Here is a 25,823-nt window from a genome sequence, read left to right on the forward strand (position 1 = left end):
AAACGCAACTGGATAAGGAATAATTAAGGATATGACAGATGACAGGAAGGATTTCATCCAAGACAGGGAGTATCATCTTACGGCTGACACTGTCACTCCCTACTGCATTGGAACTGATGGATAGTACGCTCTTTCTAACATCACAAGCTGTGAGTTGATTGAAGAAGAATGGTGGGTGGTCGGTAGAGGGAAGAGAAGAAAGATAGTTTAAAGTCTTAGATTTGATAGACCCATTAATATAGGGTGATGTTAATGTATTTTATAAGCATTATTTTTGAAGAATATTAACGTCCTGCAATTCTCCTACACATAAACTACAAGTGTACCAAATTTTATGCTCCTACGTCCGCGCAATTTTCGTAAAAACAGTTACAAAGTTTTTGCTTCACGTATTAATATATAGATATTTCTACAGTAAAAGTTTTTAGTTATCATCATTGAATTCTGTTTCTTTAAGATAATATATGATTTTTACATTGTTGATAATAGGTATGAATAATTAATTTACTTTATCATATTCTTAAAAACTTAAATCCCGTTAAGACTTACCTACTTATTTATACTTTTACTTTTTCAAAAAGTAAAAGTATAAATCCATTATTAGACTTACCATTAACAAATACGACTTACTTAGTTCTTATACAATCAATACTAAGTTATTTAATTTAGTTCAATCATTTAATTTCACCACTGTGCCTTGGAAAGCACGTAAAGCCGTTGGTCCTGCATCTGACCTCTCCGGTGTCGTCTGCCGACCAGGCTTAAAGACTGAAGGGACAGAAAGAGCACCTGTGTTTGCGCATACACTTGTCAACTATAATATCTCCTGCGTAGTGGACTAGTCTAAATAAACAGATTGGTTCACCGTAATCGGGAGATTTACCTTACTAAGTAATTTCACCTATCAGAAAGGCCGTATGTCATATGCCTCAGTCTTTTCATACATATTACACGTGCCAAGATAATGAAGTATCACCAATGAAAACATACCATTACGCCTACATACAGAATCATTAGCTGTTCAAATACCGATTGCTATTGTAATATTAAGTGTCTACAATTAGGAACCATTACTCATCTTTATCAGAAAATTATAGATCTTTCGGTCTGACTTAATTTAGTCAAGAAAAGGAAAAGATAAGTAATGATTGGGGACGTTTTTCTTTATGTAATACAGCGAATTGTGGTCTTAGTGCTCATTCGGATGTAATGATAATAACTATCATATTAGTGTTTCTGTAGCAGATAATACAGCGGGACTAGTGTGAGATTTTTACGTTTACGTCTAAGTTATATCTTCATCGAATATACATCAACATCATTATCAGTCTTATAAGTAGCCACTGCTGACCAAAGCCTCTTCTCACATAAAGTAGATCTGAGCATTAATCACCATGCTTGCTCAATGTGGGTTGGCGATTTAAAACTTATTATTAGAAATTATAAGCCCAGGTTTCCTCATGATGTTTACCTTCGCCGTTTGTCAGTGGTGTCTAAATAATCTTAGAAAGTACATATAACTCGGAAAAAGTCACTTTGGTACTTGCCATTGGTAGGTTTTGCACTCTCATGCGGGAATGGAAGGGGAAGCGGGCATCTTAAACCTCTGCGCCACCACGACTTTAAATATAAATGACACAATATCATAAAAAATATACACAACCTTCTCAAATAATTCTTTATTACCACTGAATAAAAACTAAACACCATCTTTACTAACTTTAGCTACAGTTGCCGAAGTAACAAGTGTACTCTTACTTGGAGCTGCTTTCAAAGATAGAAATGTATCATTTGCAACTATATTTTCGATTACACTAGAGTTCAAATTTCCTTGTACATTGCCAATTGTCGTATTAGAAGCAGGATCAGGATTAGTGATTACATTTTCACTTCGACGAGTATTATTGTTAGCTGCGTCTTCGTTTGGGGCTACGACGGTGTTGATTGAGTGGTTTTTGTGTCCAACATCTTTGAAAATAAAGGTTTTATTATAATTATGGTAAAATGTATCTAAAATCAATCAATGTTAAAGTGAAAATTGTATGTCTCTTATAGCGTCCTCTTCATTTTATAAATTCCAATTAATAAGAGATAGAAAACCAAATAACAATTTTTGTTCGAAAAAGAATTCCAATCTCATTATGCCTATAATGACAACCTTTGTTACATTATTTGGTATTTTAATTTCTATTTAGTCCTTGTCACCAAAAAATAACTTAGACAAGACTTCAGGCTGTCAATTTAAAAATAAAATGACATCAACCCTATCAGTTTCACAGTCTGTCGAACATTTAAAAAAAGTAATGAGACAATATTTTTTAATAATTTTGCCTTTAATTTTGGAAGCCTTAAAACTAAAGTTTTAACTAGATATCTTGGAGAACTTTAGAAAATTAAGTTTGTTGAAGATTTTGATTGTTTTTAATTCTATTACTGAGTTCAAAAGTGATTAGATGGATAGCACGAAAGTGACACAGTTGATGGTAATTGTTTTATCCAGCGAATACCAATCACAGATAGAAAATTCATAATTATATGCCACGACAAAAGCATCTGTTCATTCTTCGAAGCAGTGTGATGGAAAATAAGATTTATTATAAGTAATACATCATACGAATTCTTCTACGAAATCCAGGCTAATGTGTGTAATCAAGTAAAAATAATCTTACCAATGAACAAGCTGTTCAAGCCAGGTATTTGGATAGTCTCTCCGATGCCCAAAGCCATGCGTACCTTCCCTATGTTGAAAATTCCGTCACCCTCCAAATCAATTGATCCTTTACCTAAAATAGTTTGTGATTTATTAAAAGCACTTTAATTATTATAATCCTTTACAATACTTTTGTTTTCAGACTCGTGTGAGTCGCAGGGAGCCAGTGGATGCAGGTGGCGGCTTGTGGTCTTACGTGGAGGACTAAGGGGAAGGCCTTTGTTTAACAGTGGACGTCTTTCAGCTGATGATGATGATGAATAATCTACTTTTAAAAACAATCTTAGCATTTCTTTCGGTCCGCTATTTTTAATAACCTATTTACTTAATACTCCAATTCATGATTCCAAGAACAAAATGAAGTAGTTTTATAAGGTCTTTTATATCGATAACCTCATCACTTCGTTTCACTTGATTTACAACAATTTTCCGGGCCATTCAACTAACCCCCAGCTGGCTAGTGACCTAACGAGCCACAATAAATTGTGATTAACTATGTCAAGGCGATTTTTTGACGTGAATAATATAATAAGATAAAAATCGAAAATTAGGTTGTTTTTCAATACGATATTTAACAAAACATACAATACAAAATGAAATGTGCTATTTAGCGCCTGTTTCACCACCTTCATATAAGTGCCCGATTAACTTATGTGACAGATAGTGCATACAAATTAATTCAAAGTTACCTAATACATAGCGGCTATCCAAACATTGTGAAACAAGTCCTTAATGTCATAGGAAACCTTTGTTTCTGACATTTCGAACAAAAGGATAGAAATCAAACATAATCTATTCAACGGCAAAAGATTGTCTAATATTTTATTTGAAACTCAAACCATCCTAAAACCATTCATTAAACTTTCACCCAAAACCACGACACGAAAAATCTGAATTATTTGAACTTGTTTTAATTTTATGTTCGAGAGCTTTCCGTATTACACCAAACGCAATTAAAAGCTTACGTCATTAATTAAATTACTTTGTCAGCACTCATTACTTATGGAAGAGTTGCTTTAATTGACTTAACTTTGGCGTATATTAAAAGGAAGGCGTAGATAAAATTCAACAAAATGTTAGTACCTACCGCGTTATTTGAGAAATTTTACTTCCATACTGCGCTCATAAATCTTCATTTCATAAAGACCGATGATGCTACAGACGAAGTTATTTATGACCATACATGTATCTTTGTACGAGAAACGGAATTTGTAGAGGTAGAGTGAAGAGATACTGAGATCGATGCACTGCTAACATCACGCTTACCGAGACCGTTCTGTGCATTAACCGCTTGTATGATAAAAGAGACACAATAGAAAACTCATCGTGTCTCGCGTAGATTTGCGCTCCCAATATACTAGGGATTAAGTCCTATATCATCATAACAGAAAAAAACAATTTTGCTCAATTTAATCGTGCCACAAATTCCTAACCCCTAAAAGGCCAGTAATGCACTTGTAACTCCTATGCCGATTGCCTACCATCAGGTGATTTGAAATGAACACCTAGCTTCACTGTCAGACAGACTGATGGATAATTCAATTTGACATTTCAAAAGTGCCTAATTAAGAATTGATTGATAATAAATGCTTTGACTTTGATTTCCGTCTGCTAAGTTAAGTAAAAGTCGACATTCCTTTGAAAAATTAAAATTAAAAATGACGTGCTCCATACCAACTCCATACTTGAGTGCCACATTGGCGTCTCCAATAGCGCTGATACCGTTTACTTTCACTTTCACATCAACGTTCTCCAAAGTCCTGTTGCTATTGACATGGAAATCATTGTCATCCTTTTTCTTCTTTTTGTCTCTTACTTCTTTGAGTTTTGATTCTAACTGCAATTGATATTTATTTTTAAGAATTTTGTGATTTTTAAGAAGCTATGTTTAAGTCAACTTCAACGTCACGCCTTTTATCCCCGAAGGGGTAGGTAGAGGTGCACATTACGGCACGTAATACCGTTTTACAATGTACACCCACTTTTCACCATTTGTGTTACAAGTCCCATATAATAGCTGCTCATGCTTGTGCATGTGTTGTAAAACAAATATTTTAATATGTAAAGAGTGACAATTATAAGAGAAAAGGACAGTGATTTAGATGATAAGTAAAGCCAAGATATTACTAACACAAAACAGACATTATGTAATAAATAGATTATTGATGATCCTTAATTACAGACGTTACGTCAATTTACTAGAAATAATGAAGCGTAATCACATCAAAGCTAATGAGAGTATACGAATGATAGATTTGGCCTTGACCGTGGATGGTATGTATAGATTACAAACGGAAGAATAGCAATTAATAAAGATAAATGTTGTGGATTTATGGATACAGAAATAAGTCATTAGTTCTAAAAGAGACAACAGTATTGGTGTTAGTAAAGATGGTGAATCAGTGAATAAAGAAAAATTAGAAAATTTTTCTCGTCGTCACGTCAGGCGTTTTATCCCCGAAGGGGAAGGCAGAGGTACACATTGTGGCACCTAATGCCACTGTACAATGTACACCCACTTTTCACAAGTTATGTTGTAAGTCCCATATGATAGGGGTGAGTTTATTGCCATATAGTGGGCACAATTTAAGACTCCGTGTTACTATAGAGAAAATTCGAAATTCGAAAACCCGAAAATAGCCCAGTTGTACTGCCCCTTACCCAGTAGTCACACTTGCGACCACCTGACCAACAAGGTAGGAAGAATATTACGTTGAATAAAATCAAATTATATAGTCATAGTCATTTTCTGTCGTGGTTCAAAAAAATATTTTTAACACAAGACATAACATTGACATTTTCTACAAAGTCACTATCTTTCTATCACCCAACTAGGCATAATGTCTCACATACAATCGAATATTTAGCTCCACAAACTTTGCTAGGTATTCAGTGGACGTTGAGAATATCAGTATCATGTAATACAAGTACGTCTCACGCCGTAGCTACATGATGTATGAGTAACCTAACAAGGTTAGTTCACGATCCCTAGCCCTCGGGCATCGGATAATTGATTTGTTTCGAAGTTCGCACATTGAACGGAGCAATTGTTTGATGTGCTAAAACTCCGATCACCAATTTAGCCGAAAGTTAGAAGTGATCTCTTCAACTGGGATCGATGTTCCTTCCAAGTTTCCTATATTTTTGGCTGTAATTGTGTGCTCATTTTGGCCTTTGGCAATAATGGCTGTTTTTAGAAAGTTTGTCTTTTATTCTTTGTCTTTTAGAGTGATTTTCAAGTTATTAAGTAGTATTAAGTACTGCCCCGTTGTTCGCAAGTGTGACTGCCGGACAAGGGTCTCGGGTTCAAAAATTAATTATTACTGGGCTTCTTCCGATTTTTTCAAAAATTTTCAGTACTAGTTTGGACTCTAGAATTCTGCCCAGAATACGGCAATAGGCTCACCCCCTATTACTTGGGACTTTAACACAAATGGTGAAAAGTGGTAGTACAAAGTATAGCGACAATACATGCCGTAATGTGCGTTGCGAAAAGGCGTGACGTTGCAGTAATTTTAAGTAGTGATTCGATCACAAACTCACTTTTTGTTACGTAGCCGGTTGTGAATATTAACTCCCTTATAATAATTAAAATTGTTGATCCTCCTGAATCGAATATGAAATTAAACATGGAAACAAAATAATTACGTACCATATTTAGTAAAATATCTTTTTGTTCTAAAAATGTTTCTTCGACTATTTCATTCCGCCTTTTAGGGTTTACAGCGTGTTTCCCTTTGTTATCCCCGAGAGAAACTTCTAGTACTGCTAAAATCTATGGAAATATATAATTTTAATCACTATAATTATTTACTAAATCCAAATTTTCAGTGTGAATATTATTACAAACTAATTTCTGCCAGAAGCTTTGCCAGCGTTCCCGTAGGAAAAAAGTAATCCTATCACCCAAGTCAGCAGTCAAAATCCGTTCAGTAGTTGCAGCGTGACTGGCGGACAAACGTCCAAACAACTTTCACATTTATAATAGTGTGATAATGATAATATTTTACCAAAGCATATAGTAAAAGGGTATAGTAAAAGTTCCAAAGTATCTATTCAGCACTTTAAAAATACTCCCCTCCCCACCTTAGAGGAACCGATGCTCCTCAGATCACCGAATCAATTCTTCCACATATTTTTTTACATTTTCTTGTTCTAATTCTGTTATGCAATTAATACTTAAATAGCCAACTAATGTGCTACCATATACAATGTATACTACAATGTCCAATTACTGAATTTGTTGAACAATCAACCAGAAATCGTTTTATTACACAAGAAATGTACTAACGATACACTGCTAACCAAATAAAATATTTCACTAAGCAAACGAAGCATTTCATTTATAATAAAGAAATGAAAATATTTCCAATATTTCTGCCAAGCTTTGAATACGCTGCGGAAACATAATGAAGTTTACAAATCAATTTCTTATCGAATACAACTGATTTATAAAAAGCGAAGCGACTGGAGACCGAATGTATTACGATTTTTACAAATCCCTTGAACAATTTATTTCATTAATTCTCTAATTTTCTTCAATATTGTAAGACGAACGACGAAAAATTATTCTTGTGTATCAAAAATGCTTTTAAGATGTTATTCTAGATATATCAGTTACTAGCTTCTGTCAGCGGGTTCGCTCGCGTTCCTTTGGGATGAAAAGTATCCTATCACCCAATTCAGCTCAAATCTTGTCTGTATACCAAATTTCATTAAAGTTCGCTCAGTAGTTTCAGCGTGATAGACGGACCAGCATTCAAACAAACAATCACATTTATAATATTAGTGTGATGGTGTGGTATTATTTTTGTTTCGTACACACTGCAGGCGAAAAATGTTTATGCATGACACAGCGAATCGCCGACCAAAAGAAAATGCGAACTTACGATGCTGATGCCCAATCTTTGCAACTAACAAGAAATCAATAAAACCTTAAAAAAAATAGAGAACCGCTTTTTATTTTCTTTATCTCCTCAATTTTTTAAGTCAGGTAATATACCAAAAGTTTTCTCGTATGTACAAAAAAAAATACTATGCTGAAAACCTCCTTTTTTGCAGTCGGTTAAAAAGGCACGGCGAAAAGAACAATTAACAGAAACTGGCGTGCCTTTCAACCAAATTAAATTTTTGTTAAACAAAAGGTCATCTTGAACCTAACCTCATAATTGAAGGCGAACAAAAACCCGCCAAGGTGTAATTATAAAGTGATCCATCATAGGTAATTACACACACACACATACAGTGATCCTTTACCCACGGTGACAATAAAATTACTCCTTTGACTAACACGCGATAAAATAAAACAGTAACTACGATGTTAAATTGGTAAAAACCCATGTGATGTACTGCTTGTGTCATTAAAAATTATAGATAAGGGAATTATTACACATATATTTAATTACCACATACTAAGTTAATTATTATGGTTATTGGCTTACTCACGCAACTGTTTGACGAGGAACTCGACTAGTTTCATATTCATGATCAGTAGTATAATTATGAGTCTCTAGTATGGCTTGAAACTAGTCGAGGTCTTCGTCAAACAGTTACATGAATAAGCCGTTAACCATAATAATTTATTTAGTAATTATAATATGTGTCTAACATTTGAAGAGGTACCTAAGTAATCGTCAATAACTTACTACCGAACCATAACTTAAGCTTTTAAAATAAACCAAGCCGTTTTAAATCAACGACAAGACATCAGAAAGAAACCTCGTATGCTGAAACCACAGGCTGAACTAACAATACAGAAACCGTATAAAAACTCCAAATGAGTTATAATATCGACATTTGGAATCGAAATAAATTATGAATGTCGAACAACATTACGGCCCCAAGTGGGTATAATGTTGACTTTACTTATATTCGAATTAACTTCGTTGTCCTTACGTCAACATAATACTGTATTCATCCATGTTTTGTTAACATTCGTATGTGAAAGTATCAAAATTATTGTAACCACTTATGTGTGTATTGAAATATTGAATATTTCTGTAGGTATTTGTAGCTATTTCCTTTATCTGTCATAAGTTAGAATTGACAGACAACTGATTGATCAATGAGAAACTAACATTTGATACAAATTCTCATCGTAGGGAAAATATCTATAAAATAACTAAACAAGACTATCAAGTGATAAATTAATTAATGACTACGCGGTTGGCGTGTTGGCTGGGCAAACCGGCCGCGCAGCGTGTAGCAGGTTAGATTCCCGCACGGTGCAACTCTTTGTGTGATCCACAAATTGTTGTTTCGAGTCTGGGTGTCATTTTTGTATGTTGAAATGAAATGCAAGCACAACACAGGAGAAAAGCCTAATGTGGGGCAACATTTTTATAAAGAGGAAAGGCAAAAAAAAATGGTTCCAAGTTTAGAAACAAATGAATACAAAAAACGAATACGGGAGACAATAGCCCAATCCTAAAAAACAACTGACGGGATTTTATTAAATACACCTCAATCACAAACGTCAGAAAAAAACATCATTCATAAAGGGTAAGCCCGTAAACAAATCTCGTCGGACATACAATTGATATATTGGATGACTAAGACGAAAATTCCATGAACCGAGACGCCGCGCCGTAAAACAAAATCGGTAATCGGTACGTGTTCAACAAACAGTACATAATACATACTACATGCTACATACCAGTAATGTGAATGCCAAATGTGTTCTCGCCATCGCGTTTTACTGTTGACGTGAAACGAACCAATAAGTCCACCAGTGCAGCGGTGTTGCCAGCAAAAAGGAGGAAATTTCGCCACGCGAATCAAGACTGGCTTTTTTGCGAGAGAACTTCGTTCAACGCTCAAATCCTCTGTGATTTGGTCCGTCGATGTGTGAAGGTGTTTTACTCTCTTTTATTTGATGAAGTCCATTGTTCATCTTCGTGGATGAATGTGCTTACGTAATGATGAGAATGTGCTTACAATTTGGAACTATTGATAACGTATATATGATAAACATATAAGACTAAACTAGTATTTGTTGCCAATGGTTCTCCATATACTAGTAACTACCTAAATATATATCTGGAGCTGCAGACGCATCTCCAGATCGATGCATCGGGTTTACCGAAGCTCCAGATCGAAAAGCAGGAGTAAAAAGGGGGTGTTTTTTAGTCTGTAAGACTCTGACACTCCCTCTCTCCTCGTCTACTGCGGGAGAAGACATCGAATAATTTTGCCCCCTTAAAAAACCTAGATATCTACATATATGTATAAGTTTCGATAATTATAAACATTTATTATTTCCATTGTGTAAATTACCAATTTGCAGTTATTATAGTTTGAAATAAATGCCTGGTATTTGTAAGTATCTTGTTCTTTACCATTAATCTGGGAAAATTATCAACTCTAGCAACACAAAACGTGCGAATCTTTACGATCGGTTTCAGAAATGGACGTTTATAAATAAATACAATTTAAGCGCATTTTATTGCTTGCATACGTCCATACTGAAATGTGTTTCGATCAAAATAGGAACGACACCACAGATTGTAGGCATATTACACCTTTCACAGCGTTCCTTTGTAAAAGAGTAATGAATAAAATAATAAATAGTCGAAATTTTGATGTTTGATTTTGTACAATCGTTTAATTACAAATACATACAGTAAACATACAGTTACAATAATTAAGGATGAATCTTTTGGTTGTCTTTATCTTCATTTTTATCATACAATATTCCAGAATATAACATGAATATATACTCTAATTTATTATTTTACCGAAATAGAATAAAACAGATATTCTTTGAAACCAAAATCTTTGACTTATATACAACGACAGTTATGGAAATACATTACATAATATGAAATATAATATAGTTATGCACAAACAAGGCTAATACTAGTAGTTTCGTAGAATTTATGTTATTATACCTAGAACACTGGAAACTTAGTCAACTAACTTCCGTTACATATAATATTGTAGGTACCTATACAAGTACACTCACTAAGGGGCCCTAATTCTACGTTATATCTTTTCTTTCTGTTATTCTCTCCCCTCTGCTGTAAACTAAATCCAAGAATATTTAATACTTTAATTAGAATATTCATTCAAACTTCTCTTCTTTACATAAACAATTTATCTATTATGATGCTAAGTACAATTTACATATAAAGTCAAAGTCAAATCATTTACTCCAATTAAGCCATAGATACTTTTAAAATGTAATAAAGACAATATACATTTTAAAAGTATCTATAATTTAATTAGTCTGTCAGTCTGTCAGTCTGTCAGTTTGTCCGTCAGTGAAGCCAGGTGCTCGTTCCAAAACGTACTGTATACGGCTTGTACATTTGATGGAAGCCGAGCAGCGGTGCTTTCTAATAATCCGGAAAAGGGGAGGAAGCGTCAGAGCATTGCTCATTAAAAATCACCCTATTTCAACTCCTACTACTAAGCCTACCTACGCCAAGGATCCCCCCTGCTATACAGTTGAAGTTACAACGATTCAAAGGTAAGGTAATTTTCATCGAAAATAATCGGTCGGTCGTAGTCGGTCAACAAAGACAGACAAACCATAATATTTGTTCAAAAGATTTACAAAAGATATCAAAAGATACCTCGAAGGTACCATCATTCATAATCTCGATCCATCCAACAATTTGCCAACAGTTCCTATTTCTCAATCGAAACAATAAAAATGGAAAACCAATAAAACCGAATTGAAAAGTTGCGAAACGAAAAGAATTTGATTTGAAGCGAATTTCAATCAATTCGTTATTGCTCACAGAGTAGTACAATGGTAAGCAAGCTTATCTTAAATAATCTATTTAAACTTTTTCTTATAATCTCTTGGTCAATTGGTTAAATAAAAACTTTTCTATACATATTAGCTTAAGCTAACGGATTCGCCGGCGTTCCCGTGGGACAAAAATATATTCCAGACCGGAATTTCATCCCGATCCCTTCAGACATTTTATTATGATTGAATAAAACACTCACACAAACTCACAAACTTTCGCATTTGTAATATTAATAAGAGTTATAACGATTAAGCTACTTTTCAATTTGCCACGATACCAGTTTTCGTCAGTATCTAAAAATAATTGAATATGACTAAGCGAGTCGTATTTGTACCTGTGCAATTAGAACCTAATCCATTAAGGCATTTGCTTACGCTAATAGGAAAAGGAAATGATAGTTGAGTACATACAATTAAACAGTATGAATAGACTATTCGCGTTCCGACTAGCAGGGTAAGTTAGCAGAAATTAAATCGCAAAGACAACGTTCATTTTATATTCGTGGATATTTATGTTAGGTATTTTCTGAAATCCAGTAAATCACATGCCATCATTTGATACTTAAATCAATTTTCATTACCATAGTTTTGTCCTTAAATCAAATAGCTACTCAAATCAGGATCTATTCACGAAGCTATACAAATTTATTGCCAACAATAAATATAGAATGGTCATAAAAATATCACTGAAACTATTTTATTTATTCGCAGAAAATGTTCTCACATGCGTTGGGTGTGTTCGTGGGGTGGCTGGCAGTCGTCTCCGCGAGGGAAACGATTCGACCGCTGCCCACTATAACCAACTCCCTCGTGAATCTCGGAAAAATGGATATCTCATTTTATTTCAACGGTAACGGTAAGATTGTAAGGATAGGACTGAGCCCCGAATGGGCACAAATCATATAAATGTATTGTACTCAAAAGGATTGCTATAGACATTTTAGTATTTGATCGGGACTAAAAGAAAATGTTTGTTGTTTCTTAGAAAGTCAGTGAATAAGGTAGATAAATGCTTTCAGATCCGGCTCACCGTACACCAGACCACGGACCAGTGACCCCGGCGGCTCCTGTACCTTACTTCCCGAGAAATGAACCCTTCATCGAGGAACCCTGTCCCTGTTCCAACATGCGAAACGCCAAAGAGTCTTTCTTAACTAATCCCACTGGTCTTATAAACAAAATCATCTCGAACAACGATCTGTTCTCTTTCAACAAAGACCCATTATCTTCTACTTTATGCTGCGATTCTCACGAACATATAGCTCAAGAAGGAACAATCATCTTGGAGTTGCCTCCTAAGCCTGTGAAACCAGCTCCTATATCCAGATCCTCAAATCCTTTACCCATGATGCCTTTTCTCTTCGACAGTATAATCCCAAACAAATCCATGCTACCTCCTCTGAAAACTAAAGCAATTGAAATCTTCTTATTCCCTAAGAAGAAGGATTTGTCTAATGTCATAAATACCTTCGAGATGGCTAAGTTTCCTAAGAAGAAAGACATAGTACCCAAGGAAGGAATCACAATAGTTGGTGATAAGAAACTAGAGAATAACATTGACTTGTTCAAACCACCGCCACCATCACCGGTCAAAAAAGACTTGAGCGCAAAGGAGATGACCACCGCAAAGGTAGTAGAGGTGGAGAAGCCAGCAGATGATGTAGAGAAGATAATAATAGAGCCTGCTAACAAGCCTAATACTGTGTAAATGAGAATGTAGTAAATAAAGAAGAACAGTGATTTATTTGTTGTTTTGACTTTTCTCTCTAGGCTAGCGTAAGTTCATACATTCTCAATATTTAAAGAAATCTAAATAGACAGATTTCAAATCATCAAAAAGTAATATTCTCGTCTCAATAATGTTTACTCAATCTCATCCTTAATGACTAGAAGCCTTCATGTCAAGCCCCAATTCAAAAGAGCTGGTGGATTTGTAATTAAAACTAAGTACCTACCATTATCTGTGTAGTTCTCTTTACTACTTCGTCATGTTCGTGATGAGATAATGTTCACATGGAAACAGCAACTCATGCTTCCACAAAGAGATAAAATGTTACTAACGAGGCAAGAAAAAAACACATTTCTATGAAAAATCGGGACATATACGCTTTTTATCAATTGTTGCCTACACCGTGAGTTCCTAAGTTCAGCAATCCAATAATGCATGCTAGTCAGTTAAGAGTACTTTTAATTTGGTCATTCAATATCGCCAATCTGGCTATATGTTATCGCTATATGTCCATCCAGGGCGCCCTCTACCAACATTCATATCTATCCGCCTTGTATATTTCGTTCGTAAATCTGATTTCATCCATCCATTCTACACGTCTAAACCATCGTAACATGCCCTTTTCAATCCTAATAATAAACATTTCGTCAGTTGTGTATATTTTATTACAATACTATCAGAATGCTTACAAAATAGACAAATCAAATAATATTCAAAATGTGTAAGTCAAACTGGATGGAAAAGATATTAAAAAACAAAAGACGGAAAGCAAAAAGATATTACTTACGTTTGAAAAATATCAAATCAGATAATTGATTGAACCAGAATAGGACATGACTGATCAAATAAATAGATCTGCTAACTCTTACGAAATTCTTTCAAAAAGAAATCTTGATTCCGCTTGCTTTAAAAGAAATTTGATGAAAGAGGCTGAATACTAAAATGTTACCGAATTAAGAATTTGTTCAAGTAAAATTCTCTTTTGATGTTCAAGTGCCTTTCGTCGATTTTCTTCTGGTATAATATTTTTAATTTTCCTAGAGACAGTACTTATTAAACTGGCCTTCGATCCAAATGACATATGTCCAAAACAAAAGATCTAGTCTTTTGTTTTAGGTCTATAATAGCTTTTATACGCAGATGGAGAAGCTAATAAAATTACAGATGGAAAATAAGTAAGGAAAAAGACGGCACCTAAAACAATTTAAGCCACCCCTTTCGGAGAATTAGCTACTAATACATACATTTAAATATGTTATGAGTATTATGGTAATAAGCATAATATCCACCAGTAAGCTGTGGGTATTGTACTAAAAGAACGATAACAATAAGTCGAAGCAAGCCGGTCATAACGACCGGATCACAATAAAACTGTACCTCTGACATTTATTTAACCATACCATTATCCAGTGCTTTCTATTCATTGCTTGCCACACTCGTCCGCAAAAAGAATACCAAAATTGCAAACGCGCAATGTAAGCCTGCTTCGTCAATATGACCGACGCATATACGATTTACGTAGGCAGAACGTGGGCTCAGTAATCGTGGTACGTGCCTTTAATGTAAACTACCCTTATTTGCATTTGTATAAGCAAAGGGAATTATCTTCAGGTAATGTGTAATGAGAGGTCAGGACGGCTGATTGGGGTCACGGTAATTAGGCCTTTTTTTCGTCAGAAGCTTTTACTGTGGAACAACATAATTGAAGTCGGGTCAACGTTCCCATTTTGGTTATTTCCACCAGATGTGACGCTATAATGTTTTAATGTCTTCTTTGCATATCTTTAATAGTTCCTTTTTAATAAAGTTCCAGTAATATTAACCTAATATTTGGGTGCAAGCCAAGCCACTTCGTGGTAATATTTTTAAATTGTTTTTTTTTTCCTTATTAAAGTTTTTCTGGAACATAATGCGATTCAGCAACAAGATAAACATAGGTTCTATTAACCTTTTTGGTGGAATCGATTACCTTAATGATGCAGTAAGGTATGACTCGCTAGTTTCGAGACCAAGTCCCTTTATTCATGAGTACATCATGCATAACAATTGCGGAATCAACCCTACATAGGTACATATAACATCTACTTACCACAACAACCCTACATAAACCACAATAATAGTTTTATGAATATTAAAACGTGAATAAAACTTTGAGGGAAATCTTCATGACAAATGGTTACTATATTCCCAAAAGAACAATTCTGTAACATGACACCTTTTCATATTTAACTACCAAAATAGTTGAATGGCTAGGGAATACGTTTTACGAGCTAAACTGTCGCAAACTTTACCATTATGCGATGTACGTGTCTTGCTTTTAAAGTTTAATCTTTGTAAAATCTAACCAGAAGTGTTGTAGGGCTTTAAACTGCAAAAGAAGATTTTATTTGGAACATCCTCACCATGTTTTGATGCATTTAAGTTCTGTTACTTATAAACCAGCGTTTAAACTATGTTTTGATCCGAGTTTAGATTGGGGTATGATGATAATGACAAATATACTCACTGTTTCTCTTTCCGTTGCTGCCGCTTCTTCTTGAAGGCCCTCTTGACCCTCAAGAGTAGGAAGGCAGCCCTATCTATAGTTAGTACAGACGGCCGCTTGGCGGCGCTGGGCTCGTCCATCCCCTCTTCTTCCGCCGGCTCATCGCACAACCTCAGGCCGAGCCATCGTTGTTTTGTCGCAGTTCGCGTGGTGACACCAACGAGAACACACGTATACCAAAGAACGCACGCGTCTACAGCATTTTATTAATGTCCGTAACTTATTTCGCGATCCCTATTACTTTCACTTTACACTATGTTCTATTTAAAACACTCAATAGCACTAAGCACTTGTTTACGTTACACCGATTGCGAATCACCTGAAACAAAAGAAAGATGATTTTAATTACTATTTTCATCATTTAAATTAAATCAAACTTCTCTCAAATTCAAATCAGCAGCAGCCCAGCGTTCTATGTGATTTTCAAAGTACGATAACCTAAACATCACATTACAGTAACAGAATATAGGGATATCACAAAAACAGGCGATCACGTATTGACAAGTTTCAAAAATCATTGCACCTCAAAAAACTTATAAGGAAACCAACAAACAAGTACAGAAAGGTATAAAAAGTTCCCGCATTCGCCAATCCAGAGAACTTCGAAAGCAACTCACATTTTACAATCCAACATTCAACTTCACGCCTTTGATCCCCAAAGGGATAGGCAGAGGTGCACATTACGGCACGTAATATATACCTATTTTTCACCATTTGTTTTGTCAGTCCCATGTAAGAGGGGGTGAGCCCATTGCCATATACTAGGCACAATTCCAAAATCTCTATGACTGAGAAATTTTCGTAAACCCGAAAAAGCCCAGCAATACTTTGCCCGACCCGGGAATAAAACCGACAGTTATACTTGCGCGATCATTCGACCAACGATGCAGTCACATTTTACATTAGTATACAATTTCTATACACCAGACATCTGTTGACGTATCAGTCTATTAGATTTGTCATAGCGTCGTAAAATGGCTACCATCGTATCGTATCGTATTGATTGCGTCTAGACGGGTATAATACACATGCAAATCGCAAGATTATGTCATAAGACGTCGGAAATAACATTATTGTTGGTAAATAAAAGCCGGGAATCTGTTCGTAATTGCTTTAGTGATTTGGAATTCTGATAACGTATTTCTAGTCGTATTTGTAGATATGTGCTAGTAAGATTGGTCGTCTAGTTAGAAGTTTATGATTTAAGGTATAACTACTATGAAACAAATACAAAGAGATGTTATAACTGGATTTCCCTTTAACATAATGCCTGACACTTTAAAGGGAGCGCGAGACGTTACTTACAAATCCACGTCCCTCTCTATTTTCCATCTAGAGGTCTAGTGACCGTCTAGGGATCAAAATGGACAATCACATTATGGCATCTCCCCTTTGTACTTGTTTCATGATAATTACTTAAATCGGAAAACGTAACTGTGTTTCACACCTTATATACATTGTTTATGTTTTCTAATAATATTTGAAACATTTATCCTACAGATTTCAAATAGACAAAGTGATTAATGTTTACGTAATGAGTCTTATTTCCATGTAACAGAGTTTGAACTCATTGTATAAGTAAGTACAGTACACCAAGCATAGTTTCAAATTATATGATGCCAACCGAATTTTCTGTATCACGCGAGGATCCCAGCCTTGAGCTCAGCAGACTAAACTAACGAAGCGACAGACATAAATTACCTATCCAAAAATATCCTCATTATCCAAAGCCCAAATAAAAAAATACGTTTTCTTAAATTCTAACACAATTGTAATTGCCAACCATTTTTAGTTTTGATGTTGGAAATTACATCCTTCCTTCCCTAAGGCTATTAGAGGCTCAAAAAGAACGGCGGAATATATTGTGAGCCTGCAAAAAGCAGGGCAAACCCCAGGGATATATGAGTACCCTTAAAAATGTGTTCAAGGCCAAATATGGGTTCAAAGGTAAAATTCTCGTCGCTTCGAGTATCGCGAATTTATTTGTACAGATTGTAATAATGTCAGAGTTCAAATACACTGGATGAGTTGGACAAAATAAAGATCTGGGCAAATGTTTGAAGTTGTGTCAGTTTCGGTCAAATGTTTCAATTGTAATAGGGCCTACCCTATTACTCAATTATTTTTTAAACTAGCTTATAGTTAAAAAAATAGGATACTAAACCTATTTTTGTTACTGGTCATCTGGTAGATTATTTTACAAGATTAGATGTGTCTAATATTTTTTTCACACCCTGTCTACTACCCTATTTTGGTGCCACATTTAGAAACGAGAAATGCTTCGTACTAGTGACTGTTGAACCAGGATACAATAGAAATAGTCATCATAACGAGGCTTTTTACATTCACGCAGAAATATGTGTTATATAATATAGTGTTTCATGATATTCGATGGCACAAAATAAATATGAAAGTGCTTCATAGTAGCAGCTAAAAGATAATTGCCTGCTTCCTACATAGGTCACCCGGTAGTCTAGTGACAATCTAGCAAAGGAAAACATTTGATGTTTTGTTTAATTTCCTAGGAATAACAGGAGCTATCTGCATAGCGCTGTTAGACACACAATTTCTAGTGGCTTGACGTTGACAGGTGATTTAATGGGAAGACCTTAGTTGACCATAGAAGATGTTAGTTATCTTTAGGTCCACGTGATAGTCTAGGTAAATAGACTGTACTGGACCTTTTTTGAGAATGGAAAATCATCCAATAACTTCTCCCGTTTTGGTTGAGACAAGAGAGAGTGTCAAACTCTTACTGACTAAAAAACACTGCGTTCCTACTCCTGCTTGGAGCCGGAGCCCCTGTAACCCGCTAGGTGTTGACCTGGTGAGGTGTCCGCAAGACCGGATTGTCCGCAGCTCAGCGTTTTAAAACAATGCCATGTGTAAGAAAAATACCTAAAATGCTGTAAACAGGCAGTTTTATTAAAAGGAGCATCGATTTAGTTATCTTTAATACAAATCTACCTATAATGATATTTTTTAATATATTGTCCATTCGGACCTAGAATATCTGATTCAAATGGGCTTTAGATAAAAGTGGATGTTACATTCATATCGACATCAATAGCCTTATCCTTTTGGTACTAAAAGTCATGATATTGTGCTATTATTTGTATTTAAAAAAATCACAAAAAGCCTAACATTAACGGAACATGCGAACCGCACTGTAAAACTGGCTTTTATGGAGTAAAATATTTGTCAGGCCGGGTCATCCATTCCGTGTGGAGAACGTATAAACATTAAAACATACATAATGTACGCGCAGACGGAACGCGAAGTTATGCGACATCATATTTTAACACGAACTTTAACGAGACATACTCATTCATTGTTTCTGTTACACAGCCGTAGGATAACTGTAGGGTAGATGACTAATGTTTATTTTAATGTCCGTCTTGTAGATTGTTTTAAAATATTAGACACGCATTTTTTTATTTTCTTACGGAAATAAATACTCTCGAAGATATACTGATTTGAAATATCGCGTGACATCGCTTCTAGATACGTTTTATACGTAGAAATGACGTGTTTACTCCCATTCCTAAACTTTGATTCGTTTTATCTGAGTATTGTTGTCTCATATGACATTATGTTTACCTGCAAATTGCATACAATAATTATATTATCCGAATTGTAGATCAAATCATACGTGCAAATAAACGCATGAATATTATCAATTACTAGATTAAATAGAAATACAAAATTAATTAACATAGACATTGTTTGTTAGTGTGGGAAAACAATAAATACCAAATACCAATAATTCTATTACACTGTTAATTATTATACTGGCCAATGTCCAGTTATTATATCGCGGAATGGTAATATTTAGCTAATTGTGTTATTATTCATAATTAACAGCAATTTTCGTTCCGTAACTCTGGACTAATGATTTTGTAATGACATTATTTCCACTGCCTATCGTCATGCCTATTTGTTTGCATAAAATCCCCGGCTTTAATCACACTGATATTATAAATGTAAAAGTTTGTTTGTTTGGATGTTTGTCCGTCAAACACGCTAGAACTACTGAACGGATTTTGATGAACTTTGGTATGCAGGCAGAACATTGGCTGATTTGCGTGATAGGATAGGATAGCTTCTGCCAGCTTCCCATGAGATAAAAAGTATCATATCATACAAATCAGCTCATACCCTGCCTGTAAGTATACCAAATTTCATCAAAATCCGTTCAACAGTTTCAGCGTGATTGACGGACAAACATCGAAACAAACAAACATTCACATTTATAATATTAGTGTGATTATAGCCTAAATTAACATACCCCACAATTTATTCTACCTAATACTTAGGTACACGTGAATCTACGAGGCAAGCTAGTCTAACGAACTAACCCCGTAGAACATATTGCTGTCCAGTTAACAGGGTAGTTGAATGCGGTGGGGGACGGACATGAGAACAATACCAGTCTTTGTGCAGACTGCAGCATCCGAGGACACACATATTAACCCACTTTATTCACTAAACACTCTATTCCTTTATTACATTTTCTATTCTATTCTGAACTTAATATTGTGTTTAGTAAGGTGCGTTTTAGTTTACCTACTTTACCTTAGTTTTTAAATCTTGTAGGTCACTCTCTGTCTGGTAGTAAGTAATAAGGACCAAACATTTGCTTTTAAGAAATTTTAACTTGGGTCTGGAATCTGCTAAACCACACTCAAGAATTATTCAAATGTCTAATTTCACTATTTTCACATTCACCGACACTATTATCAAAAATTACGACTATAATTTATTTTATATTGTTACTTTGACACATTTACGATCTGTAATGACAAATGTACATAATAATTTATGTGCAATAAATACTTGAAATAAATAAATTGTTTCAAGTATCACTATACGGATGAAATGGTTGCTACCAGTTGAGCAACAAATTTAGTATTAATCAAATATCCAATTTGTTAGTTCTAATGATAAATTCCAGATTTGAATTAATGGTTTTACGCAGATATAGAGAAATCAATAACTCATTAGTGGTCGCTCGATAGCGGCCGTTGTTCGGTAAACTCGATAAACACTTTTTAATTGTTTGGAAATTTTGTTTTCTACGTATTTCATGTCACTTTTTTATTTTTAACCTTTGTTGTCGTCCCACTGCAGGACAAAGGCCTCCCTACCCTCCTTCCATTCTTCTCTGTGCAGAGCTTTCTGCAGCCAATCCTTATCTTAGGTGTCAAGTTCGTCACGCCATCTCCTTCTGGGCCTTTACACAAATTAAATATTTTAACATTAGATTATAGTCCAAAAAGACGTAATAAACATGATAAATTCCATTTATTATACCATTAAACTAAAACCAACTTTCACCTTCAATAACAGAAGACAAGAAACAAAAACATTGATCAATATAACTTGGAACTAACCGTACAACATACAACCCCAATGCAATAAACCACGTCCAAACCACTTTATTTCTAACTATATTGTTTTCTTAAAGAACAGTGCGCCCTAAAAGTTTCGCCTCAATAAAACACGGTCGCTCATGTCGTTTCTAACAAAACTTTGTTCGAATACTGTACTAAATCGAAGCTGACAGACAGTGCACCTAATTTTGTTCGACTTGAAGTTTATCGAAGACGAAAGGAATTTTAGGGAATAAAAGGGGGTGGGGTGACTGCCTCGTTGGCCGACTGGCCGCGTGCGACTGCCTGGCAAGGGGTCTCGGGTTCGATTCCCGGATCGAGCAAAGTATTACTGGGCATTTTAGGTTTTTCGAAAATGTCTCAGTAGTAGCACGGAGTCTGGAACTGTGCCCAGTATATGGCCATAGACTTAATTCTTACATAGGACTTATAACTCAAACTGGGTGTACATTGCATAGTGGCATTACATGCCATAATGTGCACCTCTGCCCACCTCTTTATAAATGGCGGGATAAGAGGTGTGACGAGACGTAGGATGTGGGGATTTGTTTATTACTGCGTAACGTCATTGGAGTGTAGCTAGTCAAGTACATACATATATTACTTAAGTTCAAAACTCCTACGCATTGTGGGTCTTTCCACAAAACAGTGGGTGTATAAACGTAAGTCGTGCTTAGATTTGTTCATTTTCTTAACATAAACTAGTTGTGACTTGTTTAAAAATATAGTTAGATAGTTCTACTATTATTCAGTCTTTGTAAAGCAAATAAATAACTGCATTAAGTAAGTATACGGCAACGTAAAGTAGTATTATCCGTGACGTCTTGTGTTGTTTAAAATATGTCAGACTTTTATTTGAAGCAATGTTTTAGAATAAGTGTGATTTTCCACTAGAGATGTGCTATGTAGCTAGCTATGCTACAAAGATGTAATAGCTAAGCTGTGAAGCTATGTGACCGTTTCCACTGATAGGTACTAAGCTATGTAGCTGTGCGAGTAAGATGTGCTATATGTGAAAATGCGAAGTTCGAGTTTGCGATGTATCGATAGTATCCCTACTATTCAAATCCATAGCACATATTCATAGCACGCATCTTTCCATATAAAAAACATAGCTAAGTCCGTTTCCACCAATGCTAAGCTATGTGTACCAATAAATATGATTGGTGGAAGCCAAACGCATCTACAGCAACGTAGCATAGCACATCTCTGGAAGCAAAGCACCCTTAAGCTTAAGGGCACGAATCAGGTCAATACGATACTCGCTGGAGAAAGATATCGTTATTAAATTATAAAAGTCGTTAATTGTATCAGAGATACAGCTGTTCTCAGTCTTAATGTAATATCGAAGTTTTCTAAAGAAGCTGAATGAAGTTCGTTTAAACTAATGCTTTGTTACTCTGATTTCAGGTTGAGAAAATATATTTTCTTGTTAATTAGAATGCCGTTAAATCAATTAATGTCGTTATCAATATTTGGCTCCTTTCACAAATTATTTTCAAACTAAATAAGAATGTATTTGGGTAGATAAACAGTTTTTAGAACACGCTGCATTAATAAAAAATAGTTTTGTTATACTTTCGTACATTAACTGTTATGTTACCAACCTACTTACGTAACTGTTTGACGAGAAACTCGGCTAATTTCAAGTCATGCTAGAGGTTCATATTCATGAGCAGCATTCCGCTACACATGACGCATGACGCAGCGATTGTCGCACTGTATGATGTGCGATTGTGCAAACATAATAATCAAAAAATTGTTTTCCAAATTCCAGACAGTATTCCAATAACAAACAAACCATCTCAAGCATATATACCAACCTAAATTTAGGTTCAAAAAATCTACAAAAAAACCTTTTCAAGATAAAAATAAAGGTCAAACCTGTTACTAGGCCCCAGGCCGCGATTTCTCACCATTTTACGATACCAACAAAGTAAGCTGGGTCCCTCAAAAGGCCAATAAAGGTGGTCATAACTAAAGTAAGTGTCTGGCTTAATAATTAAAAGAGCTATCCGACTTATGAACCGTATACATTTGAGTACCTTTTTTACTACGGCTTTATTATGTGTTTAGGAATGCCTGGCTCCGACCCATTATCAAACATTTTACGATCGTAGTACATTTTTTAAGAAACTGCAATGCAAAGTATCTTTAGGTCTTAAAAGCTAGTTTATTCTTTTGTTGTTTATGTGATGGTAGCTTTGGTTTTAAACTAGGTGTTTACTTTGAAACATTTTTATTTCTTGAATATTTTTGTTGCTTGAGTACCTTTTAAAATAAGACGATACTTACAGGAGCGTTATTCTGATGCATGTGATATTATAAACCAAACACAAGCATAAAGAAAGCTATATTTTTATAATAACTAGCGAGAGACGTAATAAATCTATTATATAAAAATAAGTCGGGTTTTCCTTCCTGACGCTATAACTTCAGAACGCACGAACCGATTTCCACGGTTTTGCATTCGTTGGAAAGGTCTCGGGCTCCGTGAGGTTTATAGCAAAAGAAATTCGGGAAAACTTCAAGAGAAAAGCAAGAAAACGAGGAAACCATCGGTGGCGAAACGGAGTTCGCCAGGTTTGCTAGTTAATTATAAAATCACGTTAACAGTCACTTTTAGTTAGTTAATAAAGAAACCTATATAAATGGCATGCTTTGAAATTCTTGTTAATTTAATTATATTAACTAACACATTATTTACCACTTAAAAATACCAAAACAAAAAAAGGAATAAAAACTAAAATAAAAACCTATAGAAATAAAATAAACGTCATTTACCAACACATATAAATTATCCAATCTAGTTGCTCAAACAAACAAGTTACACAAACTACATTATTATGCATTCAATGAATGTTACACGGATTGGCGCTGCGTCAATGGCTGGAGCGTTCAATGGACCATATAAACGGCGGTTACTCGATCCTAACTTGCAATTTATATTGCATAGATGTTGCTCGCTGTGTGTAAAGTGTAAATAAATAATATACGTATTGACTGGCTCTATTGCTGTTGCTAGAATGGTCGTATTGCATATTCTGGCTCATATTTAAACCAATGGGTTGTTGGCATAGTTATACATCTGGCTAAAGATTAAATGTTAAAAACACAGAATATATATTTGGTGTGTTATCGGTATTTTCAAGGTGAGAATGAATAGGTACTTTCTAAGTCTGCGTGCTCGATCTTCGGCCACATCTTCGCTTCACCAACCTGGTAGTAAGAGGGTGAGTGGCCAAACGCAGACTTATTAAAAATCGAACTATTGTAGAAACAGTAGATGAATACTACAGTTATTTTTTTGTTTTAACAGTCTATAAGTGGCCACAGCTGTCTAAAGGCCCTTTCTCGCACGGAGAAGCTTTGAACATTAATCTCCACGCTTGCTCAATTCTATGGCTCAATGCGGGTTGGCGCTTTCAAACTTATAATTAGAAATAATAAGTACAGGTTTCCTCACAATGTTGTCCTTTACCGTTTGTCAGTGATGTCTAAATAATCTTAGAAAATACATGCTAATCTAAATAAGTCATATTGGTACTTGCATTGTAGAAACAGTAGATCAATATTTGATCATAAATATTGAAATTATAGGTGTTGTTTTAATATTAAATTTTATGATCAGATACCGACAAAGGTTTGGTAAAAATGTGTTTTTTACGACAGAATTTTACTAAAGACATAAAATAGGGTTACGACAGATTATATCAATATTGATGACTGCACGGTTGGCGCGGTGGCTGAGCAACTGGTTCGATTCTTTGTGTGATCCACAAATTGTCGTTTCAAGTGCTTGTGAACTTCTATGATTGTAAACGTACCTACGACACTAGATAAAATCCTACTGTACTAAAAAACGTTCTCCCGCGTTTTTAAAAAATATATATATTAACAACAATGCAATAATAACTGAAGCACCCAATAACAGAGTTCTTTGTCATTAAATAATATTCTTAGATCAATTCTGTGAAGGTAAATTAAATAAAATTGAACCAAAATAAGTTTGAATTGACTTTTAACAAGCGACCCTATAAATTACCAATGAATGAGGCGCACAAGACTACGTAGAAGCTACGAAGGAATGTGACAAAGCGAGTAAACTAATCGATAAGTCACAGGAAGGTATAAAATCGACAACAATATGAAATCCTCGTCACATCACTAAGGGGTGGTTCAAATATGGGAGATCGTTAAATAATCGTATCAAACCTACCTTTATAGACATTTTATGGTCAGTTGCACTTTCATGTTATTATTTTTTAAAGGTGTATTCTTGATGGTACTCAAACATAGGAGCAGAGTTTATTAGTCATATCCTCAGTCCAAAATAATGTATAACTCCAAATATTCCATCATTTATTAGACAAGCTATGTAATCGCAATACAAGTATGCAAAAAAATATATTTTTTTTTATGTTGAATGCACGATTGGTACATTGGCTAGGCACCTGGCTGCCGTGCAACGTCTAGCAGGTATGATGCTTCTGAGTGTCATGTGCATAATATAAACTTTATGTTTACAAACGCGCCCACGACACTGGAGAAAATTTTAGTTAGGGGCATCGATTTAAAAAAAAATAAAGTTAGTTGGTACATATATGTAATAGGTACCTACTTATCATAGAGTCCAGTGTTTACTAAAGAACTCATTTCATATACGTGAAACGTGCGTATACGACTAA

General features: G+C 35.0%; 3 protein-coding genes across 6 annotated transcripts in view; 1 reads left to right on the top strand and 2 right to left on the bottom strand.

Annotated features, from left to right (window-relative positions):
• Positions 1–25,823, bottom strand: part of LOC118263955 (uncharacterized) — a 288,611-nt gene that overhangs the window by 175,840 nt on the left and 86,948 nt on the right. For all 3 annotated transcript variants that reach the window (XM_050704745.1, XM_050704744.1, XM_050704742.1), the window contains exon 2: positions 15,704–16,061. In XM_050704745.1, the coding sequence (XP_050560702.1) occupies positions 15,704–15,822 (119 nt within the window). In that variant the 5' untranslated portion in view covers positions 15,823–16,061. The remainder of the gene's footprint in view (positions 1–15,703; positions 16,062–25,823) is intronic.
• LOC118263957 (uncharacterized) lies at positions 1,665–9,533 on the bottom strand. Its single transcript, XM_035576240.2, has 5 exons — positions 9,366–9,533; positions 6,363–6,485; positions 4,385–4,547; positions 2,670–2,783; positions 1,665–1,968 (listed from the first exon to the last, which is right to left on the bottom strand). The coding sequence occupies exons 1-5, from the start codon at positions 9,396–9,398 to the stop codon at positions 1,700–1,702; spliced, it is 702 nt and encodes a 233-aa protein (XP_035432133.2). The 5' UTR covers positions 9,399–9,533; the 3' UTR covers positions 1,665–1,699.
• On the top strand, positions 11,320–13,212 carry LOC118263956 (uncharacterized). 2 transcript variants are annotated; one of them, XM_035576237.2, is made up of 3 exons: positions 11,320–11,468; positions 12,180–12,324; positions 12,488–13,212. In XM_035576237.2, the coding sequence occupies exons 1-3, from the start codon at positions 11,466–11,468 to the stop codon at positions 13,174–13,176; spliced, it is 837 nt and encodes a 278-aa protein (XP_035432130.2). In that variant the 5' UTR covers positions 11,320–11,465; the 3' UTR covers positions 13,177–13,212. The 2 variants fall into 2 exon arrangements, with proteins under 2 accessions (XP_035432130.2, XP_035432131.2); XM_035576238.2 differs by having other exon boundaries at positions 12,180–12,318.

This window comes from Spodoptera frugiperda, chromosome 26, assembly GCF_023101765.2.
Source record: "Spodoptera frugiperda isolate SF20-4 chromosome 26, AGI-APGP_CSIRO_Sfru_2.0, whole genome shotgun sequence".
NCBI classification, from domain to species: domain Eukaryota; kingdom Metazoa; phylum Arthropoda; class Insecta; order Lepidoptera; family Noctuidae; genus Spodoptera; species Spodoptera frugiperda.

Excerpts from the sequence above, each read along its gene's own strand:
- LOC118263957 (XM_035576240.2), bottom strand. The coding sequence starts at position 9,398 with ATGGCGAGAACACATTTGGCATTCACATTACTG. Across the intron at positions 6,486-9,365 it reads ATTTGGCATTCACATTACTG|ATTTTAGCAGTACTAGAAGT; the intron begins GTATGTAGCATG and ends ATATTTCCATAG. Across the intron at positions 1,969-2,669 it reads CTTGAACAGCTTGTTCATTG|ATGTTGGACACAAAAACCAC; the intron begins GTAAGATTATTT and ends TTATTTTCAAAG.
- LOC118263956 (XM_035576237.2), top strand. Across the intron at positions 12,325-12,487 it reads ATTTTATTTCAACGGTAACG|ATCCGGCTCACCGTACACCA; the intron begins GTAAGATTGTAA and ends AAATGCTTTCAG.